General features: G+C 53.2%; 5 protein-coding genes across 5 annotated transcripts; 3 read left to right on the top strand and 2 right to left on the bottom strand.

The window, feature by feature from the left end:
- Window positions 1-888: 888 nt before the first annotated feature.
- Window positions 889-2,035, top strand: P168DRAFT_262289 (RTA1 domain-containing protein; the record flags this gene model as incomplete). The annotated part of the gene is made up of 3 exons (XM_024834738.1): window positions 889-1,092; window positions 1,164-1,256; window positions 1,416-2,035. Exons 1-3 carry the CDS (start codon window positions 894-896, stop codon window positions 2,033-2,035), a joined length of 912 nt encoding a protein of 303 aa, XP_024696734.1. The 5' UTR covers window positions 889-893.
- A 417-nt stretch (window positions 2,036-2,452) lies between these two features.
- P168DRAFT_262285 (uncharacterized protein) lies at window positions 2,453-3,687 on the bottom strand (the record flags this gene model as incomplete). Its single annotated transcript, XM_024834737.1, has 3 exons — window positions 3,277-3,687; window positions 2,770-3,210; window positions 2,453-2,718 (listed from the first exon to the last, which is right to left on the bottom strand). Exons 1-3 carry the CDS (start codon window positions 3,584-3,586, stop codon window positions 2,453-2,455), a joined length of 1,017 nt encoding a protein of 338 aa, XP_024696733.1. The 5' UTR covers window positions 3,587-3,687.
- Window positions 3,688-4,268: 581 nt separating this feature from the next.
- On the bottom strand, window positions 4,269-6,833 carry P168DRAFT_262283 (ATP-binding protein). Its single transcript, XM_024834736.1, has 5 exons — window positions 6,108-6,833; window positions 5,691-6,056; window positions 5,377-5,618; window positions 4,977-5,317; window positions 4,269-4,917 (listed from the first exon to the last, which is right to left on the bottom strand). The coding sequence occupies exons 1-5, from the start codon at window positions 6,377-6,379 to the stop codon at window positions 4,417-4,419; spliced, it is 1,722 nt and encodes a 573-aa protein (XP_024696732.1). The 5' UTR covers window positions 6,380-6,833; the 3' UTR covers window positions 4,269-4,416.
- Window positions 6,834-7,692: 859 nt separating this feature from the next.
- P168DRAFT_286288 (translation initiation factor 3 subunit CLU1) lies at window positions 7,693-12,273 on the top strand. Its single transcript, XM_024836315.1, has 5 exons — window positions 7,693-7,997; window positions 8,056-8,121; window positions 8,182-8,237; window positions 8,296-9,057; window positions 9,120-12,273. The coding sequence occupies exons 1-5, from the start codon at window positions 7,961-7,963 to the stop codon at window positions 11,877-11,879; spliced, it is 3,681 nt and encodes a 1,226-aa protein (XP_024696731.1). The 5' UTR covers window positions 7,693-7,960; the 3' UTR covers window positions 11,880-12,273.
- A 170-nt stretch (window positions 12,274-12,443) lies between these two features.
- P168DRAFT_323319 (uncharacterized protein) lies at window positions 12,444-16,121 on the top strand. The gene is made up of 2 exons (XM_024840677.1): window positions 12,444-12,645; window positions 12,742-16,121. The coding sequence occupies exon 2, from the start codon at window positions 12,775-12,777 to the stop codon at window positions 15,772-15,774; it is 3,000 nt and encodes a 999-aa protein (XP_024696730.1). The 5' UTR covers window positions 12,444-12,645; window positions 12,742-12,774; the 3' UTR covers window positions 15,775-16,121.
- The last annotated feature ends 1,272 nt before the right edge of the window (window positions 16,122-17,393 follow it).

Raw genomic sequence — 17,393 nt, 5'->3', positions numbered from 1 at the left:
AAATGCCCCAAGCGTCCTAACTAGAGGGGAAACTCGGGAACGTCGGATCGGCCTGAACGTGCCCTAAACCCGAATAGGCGGACTTTGCGAGCAAGGACTGGTTCGTGATTTGCAGATGGACTCTCTATCTAGTATGATTGCCGAATATGCGATGGATAGCCCGGCTTTAATGTCTGTGTCGGAGTTTCATGGCCCCTGGTTGTTGTTCCACTCTAGGCTTGTGAGGGTGCACTGTCACACTTTGTGTATCATGCAGATTGCTCTCATACATCACCTAGGGCTTGCCTAAGAACTTACCTAGGTAAGCAGTATCCTGCAGTGGTTGATCCTTGCATTCACTTTGGATACTGGAATTGAAGATTGATCATTGGACAAGACCCATATTCCTTCCACTGATGATCGCCAATTTGCCATGGACCAGATACTTACCTAGGTCCTACGAACTGCCGTGGTGGAGATACTTCCCATTCCCACGCCCCGCAGCAGCACGCAGTATGTAAATTAAGTCGACGTAGTATATTTTTTTATTTTTTTTTTCTAATCCCTCCCCCTCATGTGTAGAGCCGATTTCCCGTTATGAGGGTTGTTTGATCTCAGGAAGCCCACTGTCCGTTAATCCCTAGACTAGGGTTATTCAATACCCAGCTTTTCGTTCTCCTGTACCTTTTTGTATCTCCTCAATCATTTGGACTACTGTTACTTAACACCGTCATTCACTCATTGCACATATCATTCTCATCCTACGTTAATGAACTAGACGGTTGGAGTTGGAGAGTGGGCTTCCTTGTCTGACCATATCGATAGTCTCTGATCTCTCTTATGCTCTTCTTCCTCTTCCATTGATAGATCATCATCATCTTCTCCATTGATAGTTCCTCTACATTATCTACAATATGTCCGACTTCAGAAAACAGCTTCAAACAGGCTGCTACGCCCTCATCGAAGGCCACGGCACCGCATACGGCTACCAACCCTCCCTAGCAGCAGGCATCGTGTTTCTCGCGCTCTTCGGACTCTCACTGCTCGCCCACATGGTGCAAATGACGTGGACGCGCACTTGGTGGTGTGCTGTGTTTTCAGTGGGATGTCTTAGTATGTTCCTCTTCTTCCTTGTTCCTCTTACACTGTCAGAAAAGGATTGAATGGGCTGATGTATACGATAGCGGAAATCCTCGGCTGGGTAGGACGCACCTGGTCAGCGCAATGTCCATACAACATGAATGCATTTCTTATGCAGATTTCCACCCTCATCATCGGTGAGTTCCCAACTTTCTAGGTCAATTGACTTCCCCAGATTGATTGAACTGTGGGGGCGGGTCTCCGTTGCGCCGCCATGTGATAGACATCACCCCCCCAAAACCCCAGTCCTATACTACGCTCTAAACAACGAAACCTACCTACTAACAGTAATACAGCCCCCACCTTCTTCACAGCCGGAATCTACATCCTCCTCGGCCAATTCATCCACCTCCTCGGCCGCCAATCCTCCATCCTAACCCCCAGCCTCTACCTCTGGATCTTCTGCACCTGCGACGTCATCTCGCTCATCGTCCAAGCAATCGGCGGCGCCATGGCCTCCGCCGAAACCAGCAAACCCAACGGCAACACCGACCCAGGCACACACATCATGGTCGCGGGGATCGTGTTCCAGATGTTCTCCATAACAGTGTTCGTCGCGTGCGCGGCGGATTTCGTCCGTCGGTGCTTGCGATACCGGTTGCTGAGGACTGTGTCAGGGAGTCTGGTGCCGCTGTTCGCGGCGATGATCTTCTCCGTGCTGTGTATTTATACCCGCAGCATATATCGCACGATTGAGCTGTCGGAGGGGTGGAGTGGGTATTTGATTACGAATGAGAGGTACTTTGTGGCGCTTGATGGGGCGATGATGGTTGTCGCTGTTGTGGTGTTTAATGTTTTTCATCCGGGGATGTTGATGCCGAGGGGGAAGGGGAGTGAGAGTGAGAGGGAGAGTGAGATGAGGAGTGGGGTTTCGAGTTCTTGTGGGTTGAATGGGGCGGGGATGGAGGAGTATTGATATTTTCCTTTCTTTGGCGCGTCTTGCGGATGCCACCAAATATTGGTTTACCCGCCTGTTAGTTGCCAGGATAGAGTCTCGTCTGATGGGCTATATTGTATGATTGGTTAGTATAGCGATGTATAATGATAATGATTGTACAACCTATTCAACCATCAACCATTAAACATTTTGTTGCCATTATAATACATTTTGTGATGTTACACTGAGTGTCTGCGATGTGTGATAAAAACAAGCTGAAGGGAAGAGTGATGAAAAGGAAACAGAAGATGAAGAAATGAAAAATGAACAATGAGAGGAAAGAAGAAGAACGCCAATCTCAACCAGACGAGAATAAAATATACAAAGAAAAAAAAGATACCCTTTTATGTTCGGTCCACTTCCCCAGTCCCCCCACTCCAATCCTGAGTCAATCAATTACACCCCATCGACAGCCTCAATCCACGCATAAGTCGCACCCACCGTCCCAGCAGCAGCAGCCCAGATCGCACCCCAAGCAGCAGCGCCCTCGACATCAGCGCCCCGCACCGTGCCCGCAATCTGAACAACGGTGTTCAGCACCAGCATACCAGCGAGGGTCGCCGTGCGCGTGACGAGCACCCTCGTCTTCGGCGACAGCTGCCCCCACAGCTTGTGGTACACCGTGCAGGCGAGATACTCGCCTTCGCGCTTGTTCTTGCCTGCTTTGTCGTTGGTGTCGTCGTTGTCGCTGTTGTCATCGTCCGCCGTGGGACCGGCTGACTCCGCTGAGCTCACGAAGAGAAAGTCTCGCGCGGCCCAACCGGCTGGCAACAGCGCCACGAAGAGGACAGGGAGACGCGCGGGCCCGGCGTGCACGACGGAGATGTCGGGGAGGTAGTCGAAGTGCACGACTAGGTGGGCGGGGAGCCAGGTTGCGTAGCTGAGGGAGAGTGCCACTGTGAAGATGGAGGTTGCGGCGAGGGTGGTGTAGATTGTTGTGGCGCAGTCTTGGACGATGGCGCGGTTACTGGAGGTCCCGCCGGAGGATTCTTTCTCATTGGATGATTTGCGGAGGAGGGTGAATGGCGCAGCGGTGGAGATCACTGTGATTGCGTAGGCGAGGAGCATGGTCGTTGGACGGATGTTGTAGAATGAGGCTAGGAGCGCATAGGTTGGGAGGTGTGCGAGGAAGGCGAGAGTCCAGACGTCTCGGCCTTAATTGTCTGCGTTAGCTTCTTGAGGCTAACAATCCATTGTTGGGAGAGAGAGAAAGATCGCACCTTCGAACTCCAAAATCCACATCAATCCAACTTCAACAGCTCTCCACGCGACCAGTCCCCCCACCTGCCACCAGCCCTCGAAGTGCTTGCTCACGCGACCCAGTTCTCCGGTGATGTGCGACGAGAGTGTGAATAGCGCGGAGCTGAGGTACAGACTGCTGAGAACGACGAGAGCATAGCGGACTGGTGGAAGGACTCTTTCCAGACGAGTCTTTCTGGCGAGTTTGCGCACCTTGGTTTGTGCGACTTCTTTGCCAGTCACGGTGGATTGGCTGAGGGTTTCGAGGATTTCCTTTTTTGGTGGTGTCATGGTGAGATTAATGGGATAGATGTAACTTCTTGTGCTCAATTGAATGAATTGAAGGATACAAACAAGAAGAGAGTTCGAAGTGATATTAAATTGCGAGAGATGCAGATGATGTAGAAAGAGGAAGAGAGAGGGAAGTAAAGCAGGATGTCGTACGTGTGATGACGTGATGATGTCACCAAGCGCCATCGACTGAGTCTATCTTGTGCAGAAGCCACTCCGCGCCCCACCTTATTCAAGGCAGACCGAGTGGATGGGATAGTTAAATGTGTCCCGAGTGAGCTTCATTGTAATGCTTAAAACGTGGGTTTATGGAAGCTTGATGCGGGTGTATGAATGAAACCTTAGCACATTGTCGCGTTCATATCTATAAGAGAAGGATCTACAAATGAACATCAATAGCTGAATATTCACAGATGATTATTTTAAATGAAAAGATCTATGTGAAAAGACCTTACATAGAAACAGGAGTAAGTGCTAATCTTACGGACAAGTTGGCTATCTCGCGCCCTTCGTCATAGGTATTGCTTTCGATGACATATGTACGTCTGGGGCAGGCTGATGTCATAAGATCTCCATAGTAGTGCCCATGCACAGCAACTTCAATAGATAGGTTCTCTCATTATAGCAACACCATGGTGCGATAAATGATCGAACAATAATCTAAATGTCTGACCGTGATCTACTCGGATCTATCCGCCTGCAATAATTCTATAGATGATGTCGTACAAATCGTACAAAAGGTGAACTATAAGACAAAGGGTATACACAAATCCGCCTAGGTACTGTACAAGAGCCCTCAGCCGAAGTAGCTACTAACCAAATGGGTATTATCAAGCCCCCGAACACTTGGACACCTCTACTGGCACCTTCACCTCGGTCTCGTCTCCATCGTCTTCATCATTCCCCTCCATCACCGAAAATTCAGCCGAGCCAGTGCTGCGACCCTTGTTGTCCAAGAGGCCTAGCTTGTATTTCCCACCATTCCACAGATCCTTGATCGTAAGCTCTCGAGTCCGGCCCAAGCTTTCGATGTCTCCGATGCGCGTGAGAGTCCCCTCCAGGTGCTCGTCGAATCCGGGGCGTGAGCAGATCTCGCGGAAAGCATTCTGCATGGGGACTGAATCGGCGCGGACCATGGCCCGCGAATCTATCGTGAAGATGTTTTCGTGATCGTACATTTGGATGAAGTCGGCCCGTGTCATGATCTCGCGCGCCTCATGGAGAGGGATTTGCGGGAGGACATGGCCCTCCGTCGGGTCATAGTGTCTCATTTCCTTTTCCATCTCCTTTTCGCGATCGACAAGGGCCTTGGCTAGAACCATCGCAGCGGACTAGCATCGGGTCTGATCAGTAAAGGCCGCGGCAATATGTTGAGAGACCGGGAGCTTACCGAGAATTTCTGCTCATCCATGACATCGTCATCCATCTCCTCGCCAAGGATCCAGCACTTGTTAAGAAACCACGTCTTCTCCGCTTTGCAGATCTCCTTGCAGAGCTGCAGGGGTTCCTCAGCCTTGGCGATCCGGTTCAAGAAAGACAGCCGTCCGCCGATCTTATTGTATATCTCCTCAAGCACCTCCTGGGAGAGCTCCTGGCGGAAATACTGCTTCCGGTATTTCTTCAAGGCGTCCATGGCTGTGGTCTTGGGAAGGTCCGTCACGGGGATGACTTCCATGCGGGTCGCATACCGCTTCAGGCGCTCGTAGACCCAGTAATCGTCGCTATTCATGACTGTTCCAAAGTCAGCTACTGGCAACTCGCAGGTTTCGTTGGCCGGATCCAACACCTACTCGTGGTGACCAGATTACTGGCGGCCCATTGTTCGGCCCGTTGCTGGATCATTTCCAGGAGATCCTGTCCATCATGGTCATCCCGGACCAAGTGGGTGCTGTTGATGATGAGGATCAGAGGAGGCTTGCCCTCACGTCTCCGCGTGAGAGCGACCTTCTCCAACTTGTTGAACGCTCGCTCGATATCCAAAAGGGCCGTGGTGTCGCGCGGACCCTTGATACTGAACAGGCTTCCGATGTAACTGAGAGAAGGGTCAGTTCGAGCATAGGCCAGGTAGTCAAGCCGCACGAACGAACGAATGGGAATTACTCACTCTTCATGGAATTCGAAATCCAACGCCTTCCCTAATCTGATCCGGAAAATCTCCAGGTCCCCATGGGCATCAAACATGGCGCAACCCTCCCCATTAATCTTGCGCATGGCTTCGAGGAGCATGGAGGTCTTCCCCGTGCCCTTCTCGCCGATGAACAAGAAGTAACGGCCAGTCACGTCGCCCGAAATGATTTTATCGACATCGGGCTGTTGGTCGCGGGCAATCCAGTGCTCTTCGTGGTGATAATCATGCTTATCCGACTCCACACCGGCTACTTCTAAGGCGGGATCGCCCGGTTTGAAGGCGTTCTCCATCTTTTCCAAGATGAGATATTTATAGTACCGATGGTATGAGTACCCCGCCAAGCTGGTACCCAGTCAGTAACAGAACGCACACTGTATAGAGTCATGAGCTTACCCCAGCACAGCAATCGAGGCAAACGTGGTCGCCGCTGCTTCGAACATCTTAAACATAGTAGATTTGAACGAGTGATCCGAGTCGTTACCCCGTTTGTCGTCGTCCTCGAAATTCTGATCTAGAGGATCGGGGGCACCCACCGGGGGGCCTCCAGAAAACGGCCGTCCCGAATGGATTATGGCCGCTCGGAGGGTTCTGGGTGACCGGTATAAACCCAGCCGCATCTGGGACGCGACTGACAAGGGTCGCCGAACATGGCGATATAATCGCATTTTCCCCGTGGAATATACGATTGGCCAGGAGAAATGGAGCCAATGGCTCGGTATTTGCTTGGCCTACAGTTGAAGAAAAAAGCCGGAAAGAAAAGAGAGAGGAAACCTGAAAAATCAGGAAAACAAAGAGGGAAAAAAGAATGAACGAAACAGGACAAAGCCAATCAGACTCGGCAAGTTTTTGAAAGAGTGTGATAAAGTTTCCCGAGTCGACCGTAAATTGGTTCAGGTGAAAGTGACGTAGTGGCTGAAATTGTAAGGGGAATTGAGCGAAGTGGGTGGACTCCAGGGGCTGTCGATCAACAACGGCAAGTCGCGTTCGGGAGAGTGAGGGGGAAAGATGGAAAGCAAGATTGAACTAGGAAACAAAAGAGTGACAAGAAGAAAGAATACCGCCAGCTGTCCAGAGGGAAAAGAAGGTGAAAAGGGAGCGAGACGTCAACAGTTGTTGTGGTTGTTGTGGTTGGGGATAATTCTCCGGGTTTGCTGCGCCTCGGATCGCTAAAATGGGTTCCATGACTGGAGATCGGCGCGTCTTGGCGATTCCCGATGCTGCGAAATGTGGCTGAAGCTTCATTTATTGATGTGAGTTGGCTATCGGTGCATTTAATAATTATTGATTGACTTGATAGAGTGACAGATTAGAGTATCATTTGAACCCAATACAATTGTTGAACTGACCATCACAATCCCCATTGTATGGACTATGACTGTATGGTTCTATGGGGTCGTGGGTCAATACCGTATCGCAATCTCAATTTCTCGATCTATTTATATATCGCACTTTTCGTATGAATTGTAAAGAACGAAGCTCAGAGTCATATCCATTTCTGTGGTTCTGTGTTGGCAGTAGACGTGTTTCTTGAGTCTCCCCAGTAACTAGGTGCCTAGTCCCTATTCGTCCCTATCAGTCGTCCCTATCAGTCGTCCCTATAAGCCCGTCGTTTGGTACGGATACGCGGAGAACCCAATAGGGTATGCCATGGATCCGAGGGAGTAGACACACTCAGATATCTACCGACAAGATAATACAAGACACACTCGAGTATCATAAAGGATCAAGAATAAACAAACAAACAAATAAATAGCAAAATCAAATCTCTTGATTCTGTGGGGGACGAAGGATCAATCCACTTTCTCCATGGTGACGATGTGTGGACTGTGGGCCAAGACTTTGCTGTGGGTTATTTTTTTTTTTTTGCTGGTTTTCTCCCACCGCCCGAGCACTTCCGAGGGTATTCCGCATCCGCAGCGAAATTTTCTGTCTTGCCCGGTTTCGCCGAAACGGAACTTTCTCCAGCTTCAACCTTTCTGCATCCATCTGATTCATTTCATTTCTCCTTCCCTTCATTCGGTTTGGGTACGGGGTTGTTTCATGACTTTCAATTGCCATTTTGTATCATATCACCTTTGATTCTTTCTCTTCTTTTTACTTTTATTTTCCCTCTCTCCCTCACACCTACGGTTTCGTCCTTTCCGCTGGTCGAAGTCGGAAAGCTGTCGAATGACAGCTTAGGTTATAGATCTTATCTTTTCTATATAAATTTCTTTGGTTCTTGTTGATCCACTCCATCCGTCAGAATGGCGCAGTCCAATGGCCAGCAGGAGATCTCGAAAGGTACGCCAATCGCTCATCAAAACAGAATGCGGACGCCCATCGCTAACTTTAATGGCAGAGTCTCCGGAGCAGCTCACCAATGGAAACCATGAGGCTGGTGCTCAGGAGGAGGAGAACAACGGTGGTATGTTTCTGCGCATGTCTGGTGGGATTGTTCTTGTCTTCCGAATCTAACCGTCGATAGGCCTTTTCCAGGTCACCGTTAAGCTTCCCCACGAGCCCTACAAGATTCAGGTGATGGTAGGTTGTCAAACAAAATGGTGTCACTCGGGGCACTAGGTTAATTGATCTCTCTCAGGTCTCCAGCCAGGAACAGGTCCAGGATGTCCGGCAATCCATTGTCGAGCTTCCCAGCACCTTCCAGTACACCTGTTTCCACCTCGAGTTCAACGGGGAACGCATCAATGACTTCTTCGAATTGTCCGAGGTCCCCGACCTGAAGGCCGACTCCGAAATCGTTTTGGTCGAGGACGCCTACACCGAGAAGGAGGCCCGCATGCACGTCGTGCGCATGCGGGAACTGGTCGGTGCCGCCGGTGATCGCGTGGACAACCTGCAGGGTGTCGAGGCCGGTTTGTCGCTACACGACTCCATCGCCGCCGATGCCGCCTCCGAGAAACCGGATGCCCAGAAGGAGCACGCCCTCTCCAAGTACGAGATCGCCGGCACCTCGGCACTCAAGACCATCCTGCCCCGGGCCGAAGCTCCCCTCCCCAAGACCATCAAGGGTATCTCGCTCTCGGCCTGGAACCCGGTTCCGTATCATCTGCGCCAGAAGGGCCACTTGCTCTACCTGCAGGTGACCACCAACGAGGGTGAGCAATTCCAGATCACCGCCCACGTGTCTGGGTTCTTCGTGAACAAGTGCTCGAACGCCAAGTTCGATCCGTTCCCCAAGGCCATCCCCAATAAGAAGGGCAGCGCCCACTCCCTGCTGACCCTGATCTCGCACCTGTCGCCGTCGTTCAACTCCGCCTTCGAGGCCCTCCAGGAGTACAACAACCAGAAAGATCTCCTGACCACCTTCCCCTTCCAAAACGCCATCCCCCACAGCCCCTGGGTCGTCCCCCGCCGTCGGCCAACATCAACGCCCACCAACCGGACATCACCCGCTCGCAAGAGAACTACCTCATCTCCGGTGTGGACAACGCCGAGACCCTGCGGGACTGGAACGAGGAGTTCCAAACCACCCGTGAGCTGCCCCGCGATACCGTGCAGGACCGCGTCTTCCGCGAGCGCCTCACGTCGAAGCTGTTTGCCGATTACAATGAGGCGGCGGCTCGGGGCGCCGTCCTGGTTGCCAAGGGTGAGGTCGCTCCCCTGAACCCCACCGAGGGTCGGGATGCCCAGATCTTCGTGTACAACAACATCTTCTACTCGTTCGGTGCCGACGGTGTCGGGACCTTCGCCTCCGAGGGCGGTGATGAGGCCGCCCGCGTGGCGGTGGGCAAGGACGTCCTGGGTATCAAGGCGGTCAACCAGCTCGACATTGACGGTCTCTTCACCCCCGGAACCGTCGTGGTCGATTATATGGGCAAGCGTATTGTCGGTCAGAGCATCGTTCCCGGTATCTTCAAGCAGCGCGAGCCCGGTGAGCACCAGATCGATTACGGTGGAGTCGAGGGCAAGGATGTCGTCGCGACCCACCCTGACTTCGTTCCCGTCTTCGAGAAGCTGTCCAAGGCGCTCCGCATCAAGAACCACCCCGTCTGGGACAAGGATGGCCAGCGCCACGACTTGGAAGGCAGTGTCGAAACCAAGGGTCTCCTTGGCACCGACGGCCGGAAGTACGTGCTCGACCTCTACCGGGTGACTCCTCTGGATGTCGCCTGGCAGGAGGAGCAGGCCAACACCGACTATCCTCATCGGATGTCGGTCTTGCGGTTGGAGCTGATCGAGTCCTACTGGAGACACAACATGAGCCAGTACGTGAAGGGTGAGGTCGAGCGCCGCCGCGCCGCCAAGGCTGAGCAAGACGCTAAGAATACTTCCGAATCCGAATCGAAGGAGCAGGGCTCCGAGGAGAAGAGCGAGGAGGAGCTGAACCAGGAGCGCGTTGACATCTCCGGCTTCTCCCTCACTCTGAACCCCGACGTCTGCAGCGGCCAGGTCCCCCAGACGGCTGAAGAGAAGGAGGCGTGGGCCAGCGACGAGAAGGAGGTCCGTCAGACCTGCGACTTCCTCCGGACCAAGGTCATGCCCGAGCTCGTCCAGGACCTGCACGATGGGGACGTCGGCTTCCCGATGGACGGCCGGTCTCTCAGCCAGCTTCTGCACAAGCGCGGTATCAACATCCGCTATCTGGGCAAGCTGGCCCAGATGTCCCAGGAGAAGGGCTCTCGCCTTGATGCTCTGTCGACTCTCTTGGTGCAGGAGATGATCGCGCGTGCGTTCAAGCACACCGCCAACCAGTACCTGCGCAACGTCGCTGCTCCCTTCACCGGATCCTGTCTCGCCCACCTGCTGAACTGCCTGCTGGGTGCGGATGTGAACCCGGCTCCCCGCGCCGAGGTCGACGAGTCCCTGCGCGAGATCTACCCCGAGTCTGACTTCTCCTTCGAGAAGGTCAGCCCGCAGACCCTGCGTGAGGAGATCGAGAAGCAGGTCACCCTTCGATATGCCTTCACCCTGGAGGCGGGCTGGTTCAACGCCCTGCGCCACCTGCAGCTGCTCCGTGACGTCTCCCTCAAGCTTGGTATCCAGCTCGGCGCCCGTGATTTCGCTTTCGCCAAGTCCCAGGTGCCCGCCAAGGCGCCCGCCGCCAATGGCAACGGACCTGAGGAGGCCCCCAAGAAGAACAAGAAGAAGAAGGGCGGTGAGACGAAAGCCCCGGCCCGCGTCGTCGTGGAGGACAAGACCGCTGTGTCGATCGTCCCCGACGACATCATCAACGTTGTGCCTCTCGTGAGGGATGCCTCGCCTCGGAGCTCGCTGGCCGAGGAAGCCCTGGAGGCTGGTCGTATCTCGCTCATGCAGAACCAGAAGGAGCTGGGCCAGGAGCTGATCCTGGAGTCTCTGTCTCTGCACGAACAGATTTACGGCATTCTGCACCCCGAGGTTGCCAAGCTCTACCACCAGCTGTCCATGCTCTACTACCAGACCGACGAGAAGGAGGCTGCCGTGGAGCTGGCCCGCAAGGCCGTCATCGTCACCGAGCGTACTCTGGGTGTGGACTCGGCCGACACCATCCTGAGCTACCTCAACCTCAGTCTGTTCGAGCACGCCTCGGGCAACACCAAGATCGCCCTGGCTTACATCAAGCACGCCATGGATCTGTGGAAGATCATCTACGGCGCCAATCACCCCGACTCGATCACGACCATGAACAACGCCGCTGTCATGCTGCAGCATCTGAAGCAGTACAAGGACTCTCGGAAGTGGTTCGAGGCGTCCCTGTCGGTGTGCGAGTCGCTCTTCGGCGAGCAGTCCATCAACACTGCCACGATCCTGTTCCAGCTGGCCCAGGCGCTGGCGCTCGACCAGGACTCGAAGGCCGCGGTCGGCAAGATGCGTGATGCCTACAACATCTTCCTCAGCCAGCTGGGTCCCGAGGACCGCAACACCAAGGAGGCCGAGACGTGGCTCGAGCAGCTCACGCAGAACGCGGTCTCCATTGCGAAGCACGCCAAGGACATCCAAGCCCGCCGACTGCGTCGGATCAACATGGGCAGCAGCATCCTTGGCAGCACCAAGGTCCAGCCCCAGGTCGGCCAGTCCGCACCTGAGGCGTCCGGCGCGGCTGGCACCGGCTTGGACGCTCGGAACATCGACGAGCTGCTCAAGTTCATCGAGGGTGGTGAAGCCAGCGCCTCTCGCCCCAAGAAGAAGCGCAGCGCCACCGCCAACCCCAAGCTCCGTGGCTCGAAGAAGACATCGTCCTAAAAGCGAAAAAACAAAAACAAAAAAAAACCCTTCCCCTCCGCTGATCCTTTTATAACGAAAACCCAAAATATATGCCTTCCCTTCTTAGCTTGATTTGTGTTAACAGTTTCGGTATATTGAAAACCCCTTAGGTTTAAGGGGACGACACGTTGGATGAGCGGGATCTTTCCTTGTTTTGGCCTTTTTTTTTTTTCTTTCTATCTGTTCTTTTTTGTTACAGAAATCTCCCTACTCTTTGGTTGTTGTGGATTTTATTTGGCATGGATGAGATGATTGATTGTTCATCGCGGGCAGTTGTGCATAGCATGGTTGGACGACTTGCATGCTGGATGGTTCTGTATGTATACTATATTTATATATGACTGGCGACGCAATGATTAGCATAAGCCTGCAATTGATGTGGGTTTCATGACTTGTTCTTCTTGACTGTAGAAACTCGAAACTCTTTGTATGGCAAGCACGTGACACTGTCCTTTGTTGTTCCTGCTTAGTGATCACGGCGCTTTTCCTCTCGGTGCCCCGGTCGCATGTTTACGTCGATCACAACAACAACGCCCGTTGCTTTGGAAGACCGACCTGCATCTTATGGCTTGATATCGCCAGAGGCAGCATACTTATTCTTTTTGATAGAGTGCATATTAGCAGCACAGTTTTTGGGCTTCACATTGGAGTTGGACCCTTTTTGTTTTGTTATTTTCTTTTTGGGTGGATACCGACACAAGTGATAGGATAGCATGGATTACCGATAAGCCAGACAAAGAATTGGGTACAGTTTCACTCACTCGCTCACTCACTCTGGAAAGAAAGAAACGTGTATATATAGGCGCAATGCTGACCCTTTCATATTGATTCTGCAAAACAGCCCGCACGATTGGCGATTGGCGATTGGCGTAACATGGGCGACATCCGACCGACCGCGAAATGGGCAAATCGCATGTTACGCCCCTTGACATCCATCCACCACCGCCTCGAGAAACACAATGAGATCATAGCCAGCATAGCGGATTTGCGAACGAGGGCAAAGCACGAAAAATCCGAGAGCAAGAGCAAGGGCAGGGGTAAAAGCTGCACGCGTTCGCCGCCCCCGCCGCCGACGTCGCTGTTGAAAGCGCACGAACCTGCCGAAAGCTGCGCTTTCTCCGACGACGAGGAGACGAACGATCCGGCTTGGGTTCCGGGGAAGCAGGTTAAGCGCCGTTTGAAGCATAATTATTCGAGTCGGGGGCAGAGGAATGGGGCGCGCAAGCGGAGTAGGTTGACGATTCGGAGTCCTGAGGTTCCGAAGACGTTGCCGGGGGCTATTGAGATTGCGACGCCGTTGATTACGGGGACTGCTGTGCAGGGGAGAGAGGAGTGGTCGTCTGTGAGGAAGCAGCTGTTTCGGAATGCGCTGGCTCCGGGGGGTGTTGGTGGTACTGGTGAGCAGCGAAGGGCGCCGCGGACTACCTCCAGTACTTGGTTTCCGGCGTACCAGGGCTCGTGGAAGCAGATTCTGGATTTATCTGGGGACGCGGGACTCGTGGATATCGCGCATCTGCTGGACCGCATTTTTGTCAACTTTTTGAACAATACGCGGGCTCCGAGCGGACAGCACGGTCGCGGGGCGCGGTCGCTATTGTCGATGACGGTGCGTCGACTGCCAGGGTTTATCGCCGAGGAGCAGAAGATACAGGATGAAGCGGAGGAGGAAGAGGGCGACGTGGACATGTGCGACGCATATTTTACCGAATTGGAAGCGCACTATGCGCCCAGCGGGAACGGGTGGCAGCCGCTTCGCGAGGCTGTGCGCGCGCAGGGCATGCGCCTCGTCTCGGAGATGATGCAGAACGGTTGGATTGGCAAGGTGGCTACGTGCCGACTTTTGGAAGAATGCATGGGCCATGACGAGCCCGACGCGTTTGAATTGCTATTGTCCCGATATCTGACTACCGTTGTCTCGTACGACTATCCTACGTCGTTTGATCCGCCTGCGCCACCACGCAATTTTCAGGATCCGGTTCAGCTGCTAAGCGCTTATTACGCTCGATTTGTTACCAGACGGGGCTTTGTCTTTGAGCAGTTGAGCAGGCTTCTTGCGCGTGGGGCTATCCCGCCAGAGTGGATGGTGACCAGTTTGTGGAAACGATGCGTGGATGGCGCTGTCAAGTCGCTGTCTACGGACGGGAGCACATCCGCTGCTGCCACGCGGCTAGTCGAAGCAGTGATCCTGTCATCGGGCAACATCTGCCTAGAAGCAAAGACGACGACGTCGCAGCTAAACAGTTTGAATACGCTACGGCCTGGCCGTCCACGGGGCAACACTCGCACCTCAAACAACGCGCCGCACCTCCCAAAGGACCCATCACCGTGTCCAATCCCCATCCAGGACGCGCTCAGCAATCTCACCTCCAGCCTGGTCTCTGCCCTCTGTGGCATGTGCATCGCGCGGTCGCAGAGTCCCGGAACGGACGAAAAGGCAACGGGCGTCAAAGCCGGAAAGACGGTGCAGAGCCTGGCGTTCCAGGTCCAACGCGCTGCCGGCATCCATACTCTCTCGCACGAGGTCAACGGACCCAGCTACCAGTCTTTACGACGGGGTTATGTCCTGGTAGGCCATTGCATGCTACTATGTGGCGAGAAATCGCCAGCGACCACCCGCCCCTTGGACCCGCTCGCACGGCGCAACATCGAAGCCTTCTTCCTATCATTAGCAGCGCAGCCCGACATGATCAAAGAACTATCCGAATTCACGCAGCAGGTCTTCCGCTACGGCGGACAGATGCGCAAGTGCGAGAAGTCCCCCACGCCGCTCGAAGTCCAAGTCCGCATCCTGCAGCTCGCCTCACTGACAGACGCGCGCGGGATTTCCTCCCTCCTAGGCAAAGTAGCTGCCGAGACAGCCATGGAACTCGCCGAGATAACCGTCGACGCAGACGACCACGCCTGGGCACTCGAAGTCCAAGAGAAGGCGGCGGCCGCGTCGCTCACACGCGAGCAGAAAGCACAAGGAGGGCAGTCCAGCCCCCCCGGAAGCCAATCGCACGGTCTATACCGATGGGAAGAAAGTATCGGCGAGTGGATCGCCCGCACGCCCGCCCCGAAAGCCAGGACCTTGCCGATGCTTCTACCGGTCGCGCCGACTGCATATCCCATAGGGAGCCGGTCCAGGCGCCCATCGACCGTCGCCTGCTCAACAAGCAGCAGTTTCTCATCCGGGACACCCGCCCAAGAAAGCGTATCCAGCGCGACCTCGTCCGCACCATCCGTATCCGTGCCTCTGAAGCGCTTGATTCCTACACCTATGTCCAGCGATGGAGCCGACGATAGCGACAACGACGGCCCCGCCCCTCCGTTGCGCAAAAGGCTTCGGTCATCGTCCGTGAAACCGGCGCAAACTCGAAACCGAAACAGCGGATGGGTTTCCACGCCCCTTATTTTTCCGAGGTCTTCCTCCCCTGCTCAAACGAAGTCTGAAACAGCGCTATCCGCCCCGGTAGCCTCCCGCACTAGAACGGCGCGGCGGAACACCCCCGAGGTGAAACATTGGGAGCGTGGAAGGATTGACACGAGGTGGACTCCAAGGGTGGAAGTCGTTATCGTCAATAAGCTAGGCAGTGGTGTTTTGGGTTCGACGCAGAGTCAGACTCAGACTCAGACTCACACACCGACCATGGCCTCGACCACGAGGACGACCACCCCAGCGACAAGGAGCCACACGGAGCCTATTGCCGTGCGCACGCGATCCAGTCGTCGGACTTCACTACCTGCCGTTCCTAAAGAGGAGGACTGGAAACCTCGGGAGCGAGAGCCGTCCCCCACGCGGCGTAGGAATAAGATCCCGGTTTTCCGACCGAGGCGCACTGCAATCCCGTATTCGTCGGACGAGGATAGTGAAGACGAGCTGAGTTTTCTCTGAGATACACCGGCTTTTACTTTTTCTCTTTCTATTCTCTCGATTTGCTCTTCCCTTTTACCTGGTTTTTTGATTTGTGCTTTCCCACTCGGTTGGTTGGGGATGAATGGTGTTTGTGTTTGTGTTTATTACCTGGCGTTTTTCAATCCCTGTTACTTGGGTTGGTGTTTGGTCAGGCGATGGTTGAGTTGATTGATACCCGGAACATTCATTCTCGATCCTGTTCTATATTTCTTCTGTTATGATGTTTGGTGTGTTAGGGATAGTGAGGAGTAATTACTCCGGTAGTTACCTACCTTGCCTTGGTTGGTAGACTATGATAGTCCACGGTAGTTGAACAAACGGATTAGCCGATTCTATATTGCATTTTTCCGTGATTTATCTATCTCTTCAAAGAGAGAGATTTCGCAATCCCAAGGACAGAAAACGGTCTGGATAATTCATCTATATGAAGCGACAGTCCTTTTCGTATCCACATCCACCCACCACCCAGTCACGGACTCCTTCAACGCTAAGCCAACTTTGTGTTTCTAGCGGATATTAGACCCGAGGGAAGGAAAGAAGAAGAGAAAATAAGAAAAGAGGGGTAGATCCTAGACAGGTGTCTGTATATTCTAGTTATTATACTTTTAATTTGTTCCAGGTGATCATGGAGACGGAGAAATTCTATCATGTCCATCTGATAAGTGGGATTCGGGATGGATTTAATCAAGTAGAGTTCTGTTGCTGAGCACAGACCGGATGGGATTCGGATAATATCATAAGGTATGTATATGACCCCGGTCGGTGTTTACTTCTACTGGTTTAGATACGAGGGTCTAGATAGTAGGTTGATACGAGTCACTTGAAGGTAAGAATGTAGATAGATATTCTCATATAGGGTTGATTCCTGGTCGAGTTGTCAACTCAGGCTGAATTCTATTTATTCTTCTTGTACTTTTATTTCCCAGTAAAGCCATAATACTGTGGAGCATTTCTCGCATGAGACTGATCCGCATCTCCGTAGTTGATTGTTGATTGCCAACTGTCGAATGTGAATATGATGTGTTTGCCTGTTGTCAAGTCCATCAAGTCCACTCGCCTCTGATCTACACACAAAAAACCTTGTCATTCGGCACATTGTCCTAATCCCAATCCAATTAATATTCTGTATTTCCCCCCGTTTATATCCAGTCCGAGGCAGACCCATCCCCGTCATCATCCTGCAGGATTCAGGAGACACACCAACCAGCTCTAACGATAGCGCCAGCCCCACCGGGCTGTAAGGGCCCAAACCAGTCAGAACTAAAAGCCTGCTCGAGATCGATCGGTCCTCCCACTTTTTTTTGGCTCTTCTTCTGTTTCACAGACTGGGTCGTTCAGCCACTGATCATGCAGGTTGCCCTTGCCGCCACGGAGGGAGGTGCCCCTCTCCCTGGTCTGGTCTGCCGCCAAATGGCCGATGGATGGCCGGTGAGGAGGGATCATTTGCCTCTCTGGCTAGGGTTATTATACTTTGAACAAATCAAATAATAAGAGAATAAATTAATCAAAGAGAAGAAATCAAATTAAACAAGGAATGTCAAAGTAAAAGGTTCAGGTCAAGTCAGGAATGGTAAATAGAGACAGATCAACTGCTGGTC

This window comes from Aspergillus campestris (genome assembly GCF_002847485.1).
Source record: "Aspergillus campestris IBT 28561 chromosome Unknown P168scaffold_1, whole genome shotgun sequence".
Taxonomy (NCBI): Eukaryota; Fungi; Ascomycota; class Eurotiomycetes; order Eurotiales; family Aspergillaceae; genus Aspergillus; species Aspergillus campestris.
The sequence above is the reverse complement of the archived record's forward strand: the minus strand, read 5'-3'. Positions and strand labels throughout refer to the sequence as shown.